The sequence below is a fragment of the Trichoplax adhaerens genome, genomic scaffold (genome assembly GCF_000150275.1).
Source record: "Trichoplax adhaerens TRIADscaffold_4 genomic scaffold, whole genome shotgun sequence".
NCBI lineage: Eukaryota > Metazoa > Placozoa > Uniplacotomia > Trichoplacea > Trichoplacidae > Trichoplax > Trichoplax adhaerens.
Window position 1 is genome coordinate 1,578,992 of NW_002060946.1, and position 15,598 is coordinate 1,594,589.

The 15,598-nt window shown below is 32.6% G+C and overlaps 2 protein-coding genes across 2 annotated transcripts; both read right to left on the reverse strand.

The window, feature by feature from the left end:
• Positions 1-1,508: 1,508 nt before the first annotated feature.
• TRIADDRAFT_23854 (uncharacterized protein) lies at positions 1,509-3,409 on the reverse strand (the record flags this gene model as incomplete). Its single annotated transcript, XM_002111817.1, has 2 exons — positions 1,509-1,646; positions 1,733-3,409. The coding sequence occupies 2 exons, from the start codon at positions 3,407-3,409 to the stop codon at positions 1,509-1,511; spliced, it is 1,815 nt and encodes a 604-aa protein (XP_002111853.1).
• Positions 3,410-9,877: 6,468 nt separating this feature from the next.
• Positions 9,878-13,596, reverse strand: TRIADDRAFT_55304 (uncharacterized protein; the record flags this gene model as incomplete). The annotated part of the gene is made up of 2 exons (XM_002111818.1): positions 9,878-11,618; positions 12,851-13,596. The coding sequence occupies 2 exons, from the start codon at positions 13,594-13,596 to the stop codon at positions 9,878-9,880; spliced, it is 2,487 nt and encodes an 828-aa protein (XP_002111854.1).
• Between the last annotated feature and the right edge of the window lie 2,002 nt (positions 13,597-15,598).

The window sequence follows — 15,598 nt, forward strand, 5'->3', positions numbered from 1 at the left end:
AACGATAGCCTCTTCTATATTGTATTAAACTTGCCATCAATACTTCAGTTGTCGTTTCTTCATCAGGTTCGTTTACTTTAAGATATCTCATAGATAATATCGTAGCGATATAAACTATTGGTGTACTAGCAATAGTTGCATTTAACGATATAAATGACCATTTGTTCGAATCCAATAAAACTGTAAATATAAACGTAACAAGTAAACATGTAGTAATTATAATATTATATAAAATTTGCCAAAGATTCAACGATACTTCAGGAGCATAGTATCGTATATAATCGAATAGTTCTGAAGGTATTCCAATACACTCACAATCATCGATGTTATTTATTTTGTAATAGACTCGACTTAACTTAACTCGATAGTATTCGATCTTTTCATCACTTAAGTGTTGACTAATGCATGCTAGCAATTCATTTAATCCATCATTGTATCCATGATAGTAATAGATATTATAATCGGGCGATAATGTTACTTGGACAGAATCGTCGACAGTATCATCGTGTAGTGATGCTCCCATATTTGATTATACGGATAGCTATATTTGATATAGTCAGGTTGCTTTGGATAGATACTAGTATAAACTCCCGTCGCTATGCTGAAGGATTACGTTGTTATAATATTACGAACTCCCGTCGCTTTGCTGATGGATTACATTCTTATAATATTATACTTCTAGATTATTATTTTACAATAATACTTTAAACGTAACTCGGCCTTGCATCGCTACGCTGATGGATTACGTTCTATATACTGTACGTTAACGTTACAAAATACATTACTGTTACTATTCAGGAATTTGATTTTACCAAATTTCATTAATATTCATTCACGTTAAAAATGATGATTTGAACAGCAAAATGCATTGCATGAAGACAATACAAGTAATGAGCTGTTTATTAACATCCATTCACGTTAAAAGTGATGATTTGAACAGTATGTATAATGCATTACATGAAGACAATAAAAGTAATGAGCCATTTACTCTCTTAACAACAAGAAAATTTATATTACGATTATTATTTTCAGTCAAATTAATGCGAGCGATGTAGAAAATATCATATCTATGACAGTATTCCAGTGCCATCGTAAATAACTATAATAATCATAATTACTATTAGACTCACGTACAGCAACATGGAGTAGTTTTAATGATATTATATCGCTGTAAATGTATATATATTATACAATTTTAAATCCAAGCAAACGCAGAAGCACTAGATTATACCTTCAATCACTAGCAATATTGACATATGATTAGATGACGAAAAGATATTTGACTATATATAGTTTATCATAAGTATATGCATATTGCGAATACAATTACCGTATAATAATCTATTAATAATAATTGGATTCGATATTATATTGTTCCCTATGTAGTAACTTTACCAGCTTCCCGTAGCGAGACTCTTCGCTTCCATTTATAAATGTTTATTTACGCCTGCAATAATGCAACGCTGAGTAATGGAATAAAATCTATACACATTTTATCTATAGCAACTTTAGAATCTTAAAGGTCGAGTTGTAGCTATTCCTTCATTTTCACGAACTTCTTTAGCTATACTTGAGTAAGCGTCAAAACGGTCTAAACTTCGTTTCGTTATTGCTTCTGCTAAATTTTGTTCAACTCTATCACAACCCTAACATGATCAATAAATTATTTTGTTATTCAAGCTCAAATAAAGTAACAACTAAAAGTTATTACCAGTTAATATTATATGCAAACCTCTTCAATAAATGTAGACGCCAATAGTCTTTCATGATCTGCGGTCGGTAATTTACTACTGATTGCTTTACTTGCTCTAGATAAAACTGCAGCCATGGAGTAAATGTCAATTGTAGCATTAGCTATGCGGTTTAATATAAACTGCTGATCGATGATATCGCGACCATGTTTAAGTAGTAACTTTTCTATCGTAGCACCAAATTCTTCAACGCGTTGTGTAATCATCTTAGCACAATCGCTAAGTTCAGGTGCAGTTACTTCGAGTAGCGCTTGACTGTCAGCTATGCCTATAAGACGTTTCGATCGTTTAACACCTTGATCCCATAATGTACCCAAATTGGAGATTGGCTGTTGTAACGCTTTCTGTAGTTCTTTCATATTCTTTCCAGCATACTGAATACCATTTAAGGCAATAAATAGGCGTAAAATATCGTTGGTACCTTCAAATATACGACAAATTCGTATATCTCTCATGAAACGTTCTACTTGATTTTCTCTCATGAATCCCATACCGGCTAATATTTGTATGCATTCGTCGCATACATTCCAAGCTGATTCAGAACCGAATATTTTACTGATAGCAGCTTCAACTTGGAATTCTTTAATACCTCTATCCATGTTATTGCTAACAGCATAGGTGACCGATTCGACAGCGTAATGAGAGAGACCCATTTGAGCAATTTTTTCTTGTATCGATTGATATTGGATTAAATGTTGGCCAAATTGAACTCGATTATTGGCATGTTCGATTGTCTTAGCGGTGAACATCCTCATTGCACCAGTCATGGCGGCGCCCATAGCATATCGACCTTCATTGAGTATGTGCATAGCTACTTTGAAACCCTCTCCGACTTTACCTATCACGTTCTCGACCGGTATCTTCACATTATCGAAATAGACTGCAGCCGTATTGGATGATCTTACTCCCATCTTTTTCTCAGGAGGACCGCTAGTCACACCGCCGAAATCTCTCTCTACTATAAAAGCTGTCACTGCTTGAGATTGTTGATCGGAATCGTCCTTCTTGAAAGGAACTTGAGCGAATACAGTCATAACATCGGCTATACCACCATTGCTAATCCATATTTTGCTGCCATTCAATATATAATGCTTGCCATCGTCATCAAGGACAGCTTTGCTAAGAATAGAATTGGCATCCGATCCAGCTGAGGGTTCGGTTAAACAGAATGCAGCAATTTTCTCACCAGTTACTAAACTTGGCAGATACTTTTGTTTTTGTTGCTCGTTACCGAAGAGTACGATGCCTTTATAACCGATGGCTTGATGACCGCCCAGGAATACAGAAATGGATGCATCAAAGGATCCGATGATTTCAGTTATTCGTGCATATTGTGTTCTCTTTAATTGCATCCCACCATATTCTTGCGGAGCTAGCATACCAAGGGCACCAAGCTCTTTCAGTACTTCTATTGATTTCTTGGGCAATTTTTCATCCAGATCACATTGTGATGCATCATGTACTTCACGAAAATATTTCTCAAAAGGATCAATCATTAATTTGACAGTATCTTTGGATTCATCATCTAATGCATCAGGGTAAGGGAATAGCTGTGGTGTATTGACCTTGCCACAATATAGCCCTAAAGCAAATGAATCATCTCTATCACGGTTTGATGATGGCTGTTCTGATAGAAGGCGTACACGATTGATTGTCATAGCATGATGATCAATTTTAATGTTATGATAACAGTAGCGTCCAATTCTAGCAGTGGAATTCACAATAAATCGAAATTGAGACATGGCTGTCGCCATTAACCATCGATTCTGTCTGTACTGTACTGTAATCATTCTCATCGTAAGTGCTGGAGCGGTTGTGCGCATACGCCCGCCAGCAACTGTTGCCTATTTGTTTTCAATTTGTTAGCCATGACAGCAGTCTATCGGCTTGAAAATAACATGTAGTAATGGATAATGCATACAGTATTTTTTGACCTCTTTCAGCTATAGTAAGACGATAATAGTATGGTATCAATTAGTATGAATTAAGATACTTTAAAGCACTAGAGGAAAGTAGATGGAGCATGTGATGGCATCTGTCAATAAAGTTGGACTTTGACCCGACGAGAACCAGTGCCGTGCCGTAAAGGTCAAATGCTGTTGTCATGGACGACTACTGCACGGGAATCAATCAATTGATTGATAGCTATCGTTACTGGTAAAACTTTGAACTTTAAATTGGATTCGTTTCGCCAATAAATAAATTGGAGAAATGAACATGTCTTCACGTAAATGAATTGTCTATCGGTAGTGAGAATAAATTGTGGACGTTACGAGTAAATCAGTAACATGACAACGAAGCAGGAGCGAATCTTGCTTATACTAACAGCCGGCACGATACAGTAGTTCAACCAATCTAGCGCTTTTTTGCTACAGTATGCTATGCCAATATTATTTGGAGCAATCAAGGCTTCAGTTACTTCCTGTCTTAGGATTAGCTTAGGGCTAGGTAAGCTATCTCATTATAGCAAGAATTGCTTCAATACTGCGATCAAGTGGACCTAGCAATTGCGGGGGGGGGGGGGGGAATATTTCAAGTGTGTTCCAGATCTACTAGTATTTGGAAACACATTTTGCAAATTTAGACAGCTCAAAAAATTTCCAATACATCTTGTTACCAGGAACAGGTTCATTTGTTTGCACAACCATTGGTACGACATCGATTTCAAATAAATTTTGATCTACCAGTGCTGTGTTACCCGCGAAGATGTTATTTTTGCTGATGACAATAATATATATTTGAAGTACACTTTTGTGGTATTTTTTTTCACCTCCTTCTGTTACCTGTCCCGTCCCGAGATTAATTTACTCATGTATACTTGTTGACGGGCTAAAAAGTAATCTTTCTTTTGCTCTTGCATTTCAATTGCTATTTTTTGTTTCCCTTTATTTGTACATAAGATATCAATATTATATCTTATACTTGATTGTCTTTTGTTACCAGAATAATGCACTGTTTGTAGTTGGCCAGAAATGATCTCGACCTGCATAATTTCTTGATCATCTTTGAATCCTAATAAGCTATTCCATAAACTAATTAACATCTTCCTTCCTACGTTCACCAAATAATATTCGAAGGCTAAATCATCCTTTAGATCGGTAAAAACTCTCGTGTCCAAATTTTTTTGAATCAGCTCTATTCTCGCTCTTTTACGATCCACAACCACGTAGAATTTTACACCATCAATTAGATAGCTCATAAAGTAGAAAATGAAGTGGATTCAACTTAGTTCTATAGCAGCAATTGTACAACACTGGTATCTAGTGTGATCGTGCCACCACAAACATATTACCAGATCTGGGTATCGTTATGACGCTGTCACATCGTCAGCATAAGTTATAGATCCTGCTGTCTGACATTTTCATATTACAAGCTTGTAATTAAATCTTGTAACAAGGTCCTGTTTTCTATCATCGCAAAATACCTAACCTTTATTATTTACAGGCTCACTGATGTAGATTCACGGCTATTTACACACCTTTGAATTCAAAATTTTCACAACTATTGAAAGCATATTTTGCAGTCTCTATTACAGAGATTACTATTACGTTTTCTTTACTTATACAATAATAATATTGACAAAATTTTTCAGTCAAATAACTATATAACACTATAAAGCGCATTTATTAACAGTAATTGCTGTTACATTTTCTTCAATAATACAACGGCAATAGTTACAAATTATTTACAGTTAATAATGTTAATCAACAATTAGCTAACGTGATAGAGTGAGAAGCTATCACAATTTCAAGTCTGCGATAAAGAAAAGTACCGCATGAATCGTATGTTCAGTCTTATTTAGAAAGGGGACCATTGCCGATATAATCATCATGTATAATTCAAATACAGATACTGCTCATTGCCCAAAATTCCGTACTAACTTATACAGAATAACAAAAATTTCTGTGACCAACACAATTATGCACTTGCAGTAACTGCTTATTACAGTAATTCAGTTGCTAAATCGGAATACCGCCAAATAGACTATAAAGCATAATTCCACAAATTACGTCATTTATAGCGATTATTAATTATAATGAAAAACAGAGAGTGTAACAAGTTATTGTGTGTGAATGTTAATGACTGAGTCTAAACATAATTTATATGAGATCTCCTGATTTCTGCGAACTTGGAATTTAGGATACTATAGAAATATAAGACCTGTTTATGTCAGGACAAATGTTTATGACGTTAAAGTAAATAGATAGCTGTAGTAGAAACAGAGATACTTAGGAATTCGAGAGAGATAAATAATTCGAGAAATAGCTAACAAGGAGTGCTACTTGTTCTACTATTCTTGATTGTAATTGATTACCATGAACCCTTTTTATGATGTAATCAAAACAATTTTATCCTTAACTGGTGTTGGTGATTTATAGAAAAGGAAGATTCAACGATGGTAAATAGTAATAGAATAGTTGTTACTAGTAGTTACAATTTGGCATTCGTATAAATGTATATGGATTGACAATGATATAGTTTGTTTATAAGTTCAGCGAAATTAGCAAGTTTATAATCCAGGTTTGAAAGTATATCATAGGAGTTTATCCGCACGTGTGCAAGTTAATGCCTAAGCTATCACAAAGGAGTCTAATAACTGGTTATAACTTCTTCGATGATGACGACTACGATAATGAAAAGCCGTTCTTACCATTTGAGTAATCGGCTGAAATTCATTATCTCTTCTACAGTACGATCGATAACCTCTTCGATACTGAACTAAAGCTGACAATAATATTTCTTTGCCTGTTTCTTCTTCGGTTTCAGTTATTTTAAGATATCTCAAGGAAAAGCTTGTGACGATAAAAGCTATTGATGTATTAGCAATTGCCGCATTCAATGATGCAAATGACCAATCGCTGGAATCTATCTAGTACGACTCTTAATAGAAATATCGCAAAAACACCAGTAGTGATGCTAATATTAAAGAAAATTTTCCAAAGATTCAACGATATTTTGGGTGTATGGTATCGTAGATAATCGAATAATTCTGATGGAATGCCGACACATTCGATACTTTCGATATTAGCAATCTCGTAGTAGACTTGACTTAACTTTGCATGAAAATCTTCTACTTTATTAATCTGTAAATATTGGCTGATACATGTTAATAATTAATTTAATGCATCGCTGTCTACTTTTTATAGGTAATTGTCATAATCTTTATGTAATGTGACTTTCACAGTATCATTATCCAGTGTAACATATCGAAATATGACTTTCGATATTCCGTTTATAAATTCATAATTATTTTGCAACAAAAGTTGTCGAAAGTAATGTTGAATATGTTGTTTTAATTGATAATCTTGTAACATTTCGGGTAAATCTATTATTATTATAGGATTATGAATATTATCGGAAACGACGAAATTGACTTCTAATGTTTCTTGCTTAGCGGCTTATATTTGGTCAATTTGTGATTATACATTTTTTCGTGATTGGACAATACGTTCAGGAAGCTTTTCTTCCTTTCTTATATAAGAATCGATCGTATTTGTAACCTAGTGTATGTAGGGCAAAAAACAACAATTACAAAACTAAAATGAACAGAATAGGCGAAAAGAAATGTTGCTACATTAATTATGATACGGAATATCAATTGAAATGTTGACCAAAGCTGGATTATGGTAATTATAGAATAAAATAATGCGATGCAGAATAAAATGGGTATCAAAATATAATTAATATATTTAAATTTAGGATTTATAAATAAGAATTGACGATTTAGTGTGATTGTTAGAAGTTTACATAGAAATAATAGAATTCGTAGAAGTTCCAGAGCCCCGAAAATAAAAAAGGCAAAGAAATTATTAACGTAAGTAGGCTCTTAATAGATTTTAAGAAGTTTCAAGATTTTAAATGATTCGTAAGATCTCTTACATAATTTATAAACCGTGGATTTAGTTGCCCGAAGTTCATTTTAGTTAAGATTTTGTAATTTAATGTCGACAGAGAATGATACCGATGTTGATATTGCAACGAGTTAGTTCGCCAGGATTGTCTTACACGAGCTAGCATTATTATTAATGTTAAAATAAGATGACTAACCAAAATACGATAAAAGTCATACTTAATTTTTGATGGCAATCTTCGAATAGATGTGATAATTGACAAATAGGGTAATAGTTATAGTGTGATGGAAATGAATAATTCCAAAGATCCAATAAAAATCAAGATACACATAAATTTCGTTTAACACCATTCAGCTAGAGATTACCATGCTCACTTTCTCCAAGACAGAAATATTCAATTGTTTGTAATCTCAGCTTACTCATAACAGAAATGCTGACTGTATCAATTTCCGTTACCCTACAAGAGAAATATAAAAGATATTGCGGGTAAAAAGGAATACCATTGGCTAATCAACACCGAATAGATGCAGCAATATCATGTAAGCATGCAATAGACTATATTGCTGCGATATAAACTAAATAACTGATAAAGCAAGAAGTATTTTATAATTTCACAAGCCTTAACGCTAATTTACCATTTCAATATCACGCATGTTCTAATGAGTTCTGCAACGTTACCTCGCTGACTTTTCTAAACAGATATTGATGACTTTTACCAGTGTTACTGCAGCCAATGCAGTACTTAAAATAAGGGTAAATATCCTCAGGTATAGTATGCACTATCCGCTATTTGCAGGGTTTAAACACGAACTAACATTGATCTTAGAATTGGATTCTTCCTTTTCACAACATGAAATGTTCCCGCGAGAGATATAAAACCCAATTTTATCCATACGTTGTACAAAGCTGCGCTTATTTCTTCTGAAGAGGGTTGGACAGGCTGGTCTATAGCAGCTGTTATTGTTGTATATTAGCAGTGTTCATTAATACGATTCAGAGGATTGATATCACTGCTTGATATCTTTTAGATACAGAACATTAGTCCTGCACCCTTTATAAAAACTTTGTGTTCGTGACTATTTCTTTCAAGTAAGCTTATTAACAGGATAAAGTATACGCCTTCTATACTGTTAAGGTGTCCAATTCGAACTTATTCATATCATTCCAATTATCTATGTGAAACAGGCATGGTTGCTATAAATATTGGAACTTCACCAGCTTAGTACCGTGTCCAATTTGTGTTTGTAGTTATTTCTACCAAACGAACTTGTTGTACGCCTATATGGTATACGCCTATATTGATAGGGAGTTCATTTGTGTTTATCTTAAGATACCCATTAACTATTTGAAACATACGAATAGATGATTTCTTAGGCTTAATCACTTCATTTATTGGCAGAAAATTGAGCTAACCTAAATCAACAATATGCAACTAAAAATACATGTAAAAAATAAACAGAAATTTGCCCAACTATTTAAAGAGACTTCAAGTACTCAATATCTCATATGTTTCAACAATTTTGAACGAATTCTGACATTTTTATTGTATGTAAAGAAGGCTTACAAATGACAGAAATACTGATTTCAATTAGTTTCTCCGCCATACCATTACTTAATTTACTTCAATGCTAGTATAGATGTGGAATAAATAAGTTTATAGCCCCTAAGATTCAAAATTCGATAAATTTTAAGCTATTAAAATTAGGGCTAATCCTTAATGTGATATCCAAGTTATCTAAAATTAAACTTTAAAGGTTGATCATCTCGGAAGATAAGCAGAAAATCTTAGTACTTAGGTGGAATAATAGCCGCTAGTCGTGTAGTTTAAACTATTGAAACCACTGTAGTGCTTGGGTTTTACAATCCCTTAGGTTCGTAATCGTCTAGCTCAAAATCTGAGTTATTAAAATTGAGCAAATCTCTAACATGATAAAAGATTACTTCTAAATGCTACCGTACTTCAGTTACTACTGTAATTAGCTGAACTACTACAACCATTAAGTTATCCATAATGAACATTTAGGGTTGACCATCTCGGAAGATAAGCAAAAAATCATAGTACTAAGATGGAATGATCGCACCTAATCCAGTAATTTAGTGCTGATTTACGATTTTTTGAACGATGCATTGAATAGTTGAAAAACAATCTACAATATTCCATCGCATTAATGATTGGCTAGACACATTTGTTTAATACATGTACAGGATATCTTCTAACCAATTAGTATAGACATACCAAATTAAAATCTATAAGTTCGGAATACTGATGAATGTTTAACTGACGCTCTTATATCCCAATAAATCAGAATTTCGTCGAGGATTAGGATTAGTATAGAATATCTGCATTATTTGTGAAAGAGGCTGAAATTCAATACCTCTTCTACAAAATAATCGATAGCCTCTTCTGTATAATATTAAATTAGCTAATAACATTTCTTTTGTTATTTCTTCATCAGACTCGGCTACTTTAAGATATTTCAAAGATAGAACTGTAGCGATATAGACGATTGGCGTATTGGCAATAGTTGAGCTTAACGATGTAAATGACCAACATTTTGAGTCATATAATACTGCCAAAATAAATGCCAAAAATATGCATGTCGTAACCATGATGTTAAAGAAAATTTGCCACAGACTCAACGATACTTCAGGTGCGTAATATCGTAAATAGCCAAATAATTCTGATGGAATTCCAATGCATTGACTATCACCGATATTATGGATCTTGTAATAGACTTTACTTAACTTTGCTTGAAAGTATCCTGCTTTCTTACTTTGTAGATGTTGACTAATGCATGTTAATAACCCGGTTAGATTGGCGTTATCCGTGAAAAATAGACAGTGATTGTAGTCTTCAGGCAATGTTACATCGACATCAGTATCATTATCATTTATACTGTATTGAAATACAATTCTACATATTCCATCAGATAATCCATAACCAGTTTGTAACAAAATCTGTTGTAAATATTGTCGTACATGTTGTTCTATTCTATCGTCTTGTAACATTTCCGGTAAATCGATTGTTATTATATGATTATCAATACTACCAGAGATGAAGAAATAGACTTCTAACTTTCCTTGTTTAGCAGTTAAGATATCATCAATTCGTGATTCTACCTTTTGCTGTAAATGGATGATATACCTAGGAAGCATATTTCCCTTCTTTTTATAAGAGTCAATCAGTTTCATAATATAATGTACATAAGGTATCACGACGACAATAGTAATGCTAAAATAAACAGAATGGGCGACGATAAAAGTTGTTACATTAATAATGGTACGGAAAATGACTTGGAAAAAAAGCCAAAATTCGGCTATCGTAAAAACAGAATATGTTAGAGCTACGAGAGATAAGATAGCAGACATAATAGAATTAAGATGACGATGTTTAGAATGTGTAAAGAGAAAGTTACGTTTCAATTTAATTGCAAGCACTTCAGAGATAAATAATGTTATTCGTAAAAGTTCGATAGCACCGAAAATAAAGAAAGGTAAACAAATTATAAATGTCAAGAAGCTTTTGATAAATTTTATCACATGGAAAGATCTCAAATCATTTATTATGTCTTTAATACGAATTGTAAGTTGAAAGTGCAACTGGCTATAATTACTTCGCATTAAGATTTTATAATTGAGTGTAGTTAGAGAAGCTCGTTTTAGTTGATACGCTAACGAATTGGTTAACCAAAATTCTTTTAGGTGAGCCGCAATTATGATTATTGTAAACAATCCATGTAAGATACCAACACCAAAATACCTGAACACTATTGGCTTGGGCACTGATAGATGACCGATGAAGGGAAAAACCATGAAAATAGGTGGATAGATCTGTGCTACAACAGATGCATATCCTCCAAAAGCAGCAAGAAAGAACAAAACGATATGCATCAGGACATGTTCTATTTGTACCCAACGATTGCTAATTGTACTTTCTCGAAGATAAAAGTATCCGGCTGTCTGCAACTTTAACCGGTTTATAATAGAAACGCTTACTGAATCAATTTCCGCTTTTCTATAGTGCAAAGACATAAATTTGCTATTAAGAGCAGAGATTTCGCACTTTAAAATCACACCATCAGTTACCATCAAGTTAATACTTTTACGAATTTTCTGTTATGTGCAGCACTAAAAACTAAGTATTACCTGAAACTGTAAATTATACTTTTAGACTGTATATCTAGACCGAAATTTGATCTAAATAGATGCAGATATCGCCTTTGGATCTTTAATAGCTAAATGCTAGTTAAAGAACACTTTTCCAAAAATTCTAAATACCATCAAAGAACCACTAAAACTAACTTAAATACCATAGCTTTAGCCATAATATACAATTGTTATAGGATATTCTCGATCAGTTCTTAACTAGCAAATTGCTTGTAAAGTGAGTATCATTAGTTTATGATCACCGCTTTAACGCTTTAAAATGCAATATTGTAGTTATCTTGAATATCAAATGTTTAGTTAAGCTATAGGTTCCTTCTTGTGACTTTACGGTATATAACTTCATATGGATTGTGGTAAGGTAATTTTAATAAGGAAATTAGCAAGCAAGTAATTGAGGTGAAAGGAAAAATAGGGTCCAACTAGTGAAAAAGAAGTCATATAAATAGTATAAGATGCAAATTCACATTGTATAAGAAGATAGAGTGAGACTCTATCATGTAGAAAGTAGGAGTTATATTGAAAGAATTATATAATTATAAAAAAAAAAGAACTGTAAAGGAAATATAATATCTATGCTAAATATTCTAAATTGATAGCGAGTAGGATAGAAATAAAATATAAGGTATTGACTAGAAGTTATTCACAAATGTGTTTACGAAATTGCAGTAGACAAGGAAAGATCTTCAAATTTTTAGTAGTGGAATTGTGTAGAAGCGAGAAGGTTGTATGCTAGTAACTATTAATTGAATTATCAAAAGAAAATGACAGGCTAAGAACCAATCTTAATATTGAATTTGCTTTAAAAGCTATACATGGAGATTACTGTACTCTATTCAAGAATATTGTTTAGTCTGGTACTTTATTACACAGTGATAGACTTAAAAATTAAACGGTAAAGTTCTACAGAGTGATTTGACTCCATCAGAAATGAAATTGTGTTGCATCTTTTAACAGTTGTAGAAGTTTTAAACAAGAACTTGCTGTCAACTCTATTTGCTACGAGTTCTGTGTGATTATTGTACAGAAAAGAAGCATGTTTATCACATACACTATAAAAATTATTGATGTTATAGTACTTACTTTTCTAAGGAATCGATATACATATTAACCACCCTAGTCAAAGCTATTCCTGCCAATGTAGTACTTAGGATGATAGTAAATATTCTCATTAGTGGCGCATACCAAAGTATTTTTTGAGGGGTTAGACATTTATCAAAATTGATATCATCACTAAGGTCTTCATTTTCGCAGCATGAGTAATCTACGCTACTAATAGAATTTCCTTGGATAGTAAAATTTCTTCTACATAGAGTACCATAAGGTATCTCCGAAAAATTCTGGTTCTTTTTCAAATTTAAATGAAATACTTTGCTCAGAACTTTAAATATAGTTAATCCTCGACATAAATCAGTGGTGATGTTACTGTAACAGTCAGTACTAGCTTCTGTGATATTAATTCGCAATTCCGATGAGAAGATCGCATAAATACTCAAGCTTGTAGTAATATAATCAGTAGGTAATGCGAAAATAGCTTCTCCAACATCTTTTCTTAACCATGCATAAAAAATAGGGCTTTCATGGACTGAACTTCGAAGATGGTCATTGCCATTTCTTTTATAAAGATGAAAAAATACAACTCGAACCGATGGAGATTTAATAATCTTCCTGAAATCATGATATATTCGAGTTTCATTTAGTACGCTCAATTGACAATTGGAATGGCACTCAGTCTCCACCCTTTCCAATACTACAAGGTGGAAGGATATAAACAGCCAGAAGATCGATACGCAAGTGAACATGGACAAATTATGCATAGACAGAGCCATCATTTCAAGGAACACTGTAACTTGAGAAAATACCTAGTTGATTATCAGTAATCAAAGTGAGTTACTTCAATATTGATAGAATTTATTCTTAAACTTTTTTTCACTGCGCTAACTCGACAGTATTTATGCCTTCTGCTTCACCATAAATTTAAATTTATACCAATCCTGCTGGATAAGAATGTTGATCACAGGCATTCAAATCTATAGAGTTAATTTATAGCCTTAGTAATTAAATGATTGTGCTCCAAACAAAAAATATAAACAAACATTGAATATAATAGAAACGGATATCCCGAACGAAAAATTCGCTTGATATATCCTACAGCTTATCTATTCAAATTCTTCATGGTTTTCTATATTTTATTTATTAAAAGCTTTATCTTCTATTAATCCACTAGCAAACCCAAATTATTCATATTTTTTTCTTTCTTTAAATTCAAAGGCTTGAGCGTACTTAAAAAATATTGCTATTCATATCGTAGATAATAGGGTAGGATATGATTCAACATAACTTAATCTTTCTAGTAAAAGATGAAAGAGCACCGTCCATGTTTTTATTCTTGAGCTCCACCATCTTTTGGCAAGAATTACTCGAGCTAGTTTTACAAATTTACAATAATAATCAATCAATGTTTGCGCTTTGCTATAATTTAAGTTGGAATAAAATATCCGTTAGTGGCATTTTAAGATATCCGAGATCCTTTTCTATCATAGATTGGAAAATACACTCTGATAAAGAAGAAAGATAAAGTAATTATCCAATAATCAACAGGCTTCTTTTGCTTAATTACTACTGTAAGTATATGAAATATATTAGAACTGAACCATACTATTTTAAGAATTTAATGACTGATTTATTCTCATTATCTGAGGAAAATTTCAGCGTATTTTGGTCCATTCACATTTACCGTAAATTGCATAATGCATTCAATCATATGATTGTTATTAAGTTCCTCTTTCATATTATGATTACTAATAACAATGACGTCAAAGTCATTTAGACTTTTTATTTTGTTCAGCAATTAGGCATTTTGTAGAAGCTATATTTCACATCATGACAATTTCATAAACGGATGTAATTATCTTTGAAGTGTTAATGAAATAACTGAATGATTTTTCGATTATTTTTTTGATTACATAATTTATAAAAAGCGATATTATTTTTGACTAAATTAGGTTACCATAGCTATTTAGCAATCGTGCATAATGAAGTACAAAAAATTAGCATTAAAATGATATAATTCTCTATGTCATTTTATAATTATTGACAAGGGCTGCCGTTCTCATTTTAGCTATTTTATTAAACCAAATTTTGTTGATTTCGTAAATAATACATCGACAACAAACTAGTAGTCAGGTAGTGCTTACTTTGACTAAGAAGAACTTATTTTTGGGGGCCTTTTAAGTCAGCCTTTGACAAATTGTCAAATTCCTATTTTCTCTTATCAATGAAATACGACATTTATTATAGCTGTTAATGGTAGCAACATGGCAGTTGTAAACACCACGCATTCGCTAAGAATTAAATGTATTTTCCGTTCATTGCCCTATTAAATTACTTTTAAACTGCTCCTTAATATACCGTATGCAGTGTCATTTAAGCATAGCATTTACAGACTTAATACTTGTTAGTAGCGATGATACAGAAACAATATTCTTCATCAGAAATTTGATCAAGTTCTTGATATTGTATCTGTAGATGATGATCATGACTCAAACGATTTTGCTAACTTCGGGTATTAGTAACGGCAATATCTTTGCTGATCTACGCTATTAACTTATTTTTTTATCAATTCTCGATAATTTAATTCTAATAATTGGTGCCTGTAACTATTTATATAATTTTGACTTATTATGTATTAATTAATATACTGTAAATTGAAATGTGACGCCATTTAGGAGTCCCTGTTACAAGATAAATTATCACTGTGAAACCATTCAATCTATTAAAATAGGTCGACAAATTAAAAGAAAATGATATCAGATTTGGTTTCCATACTAT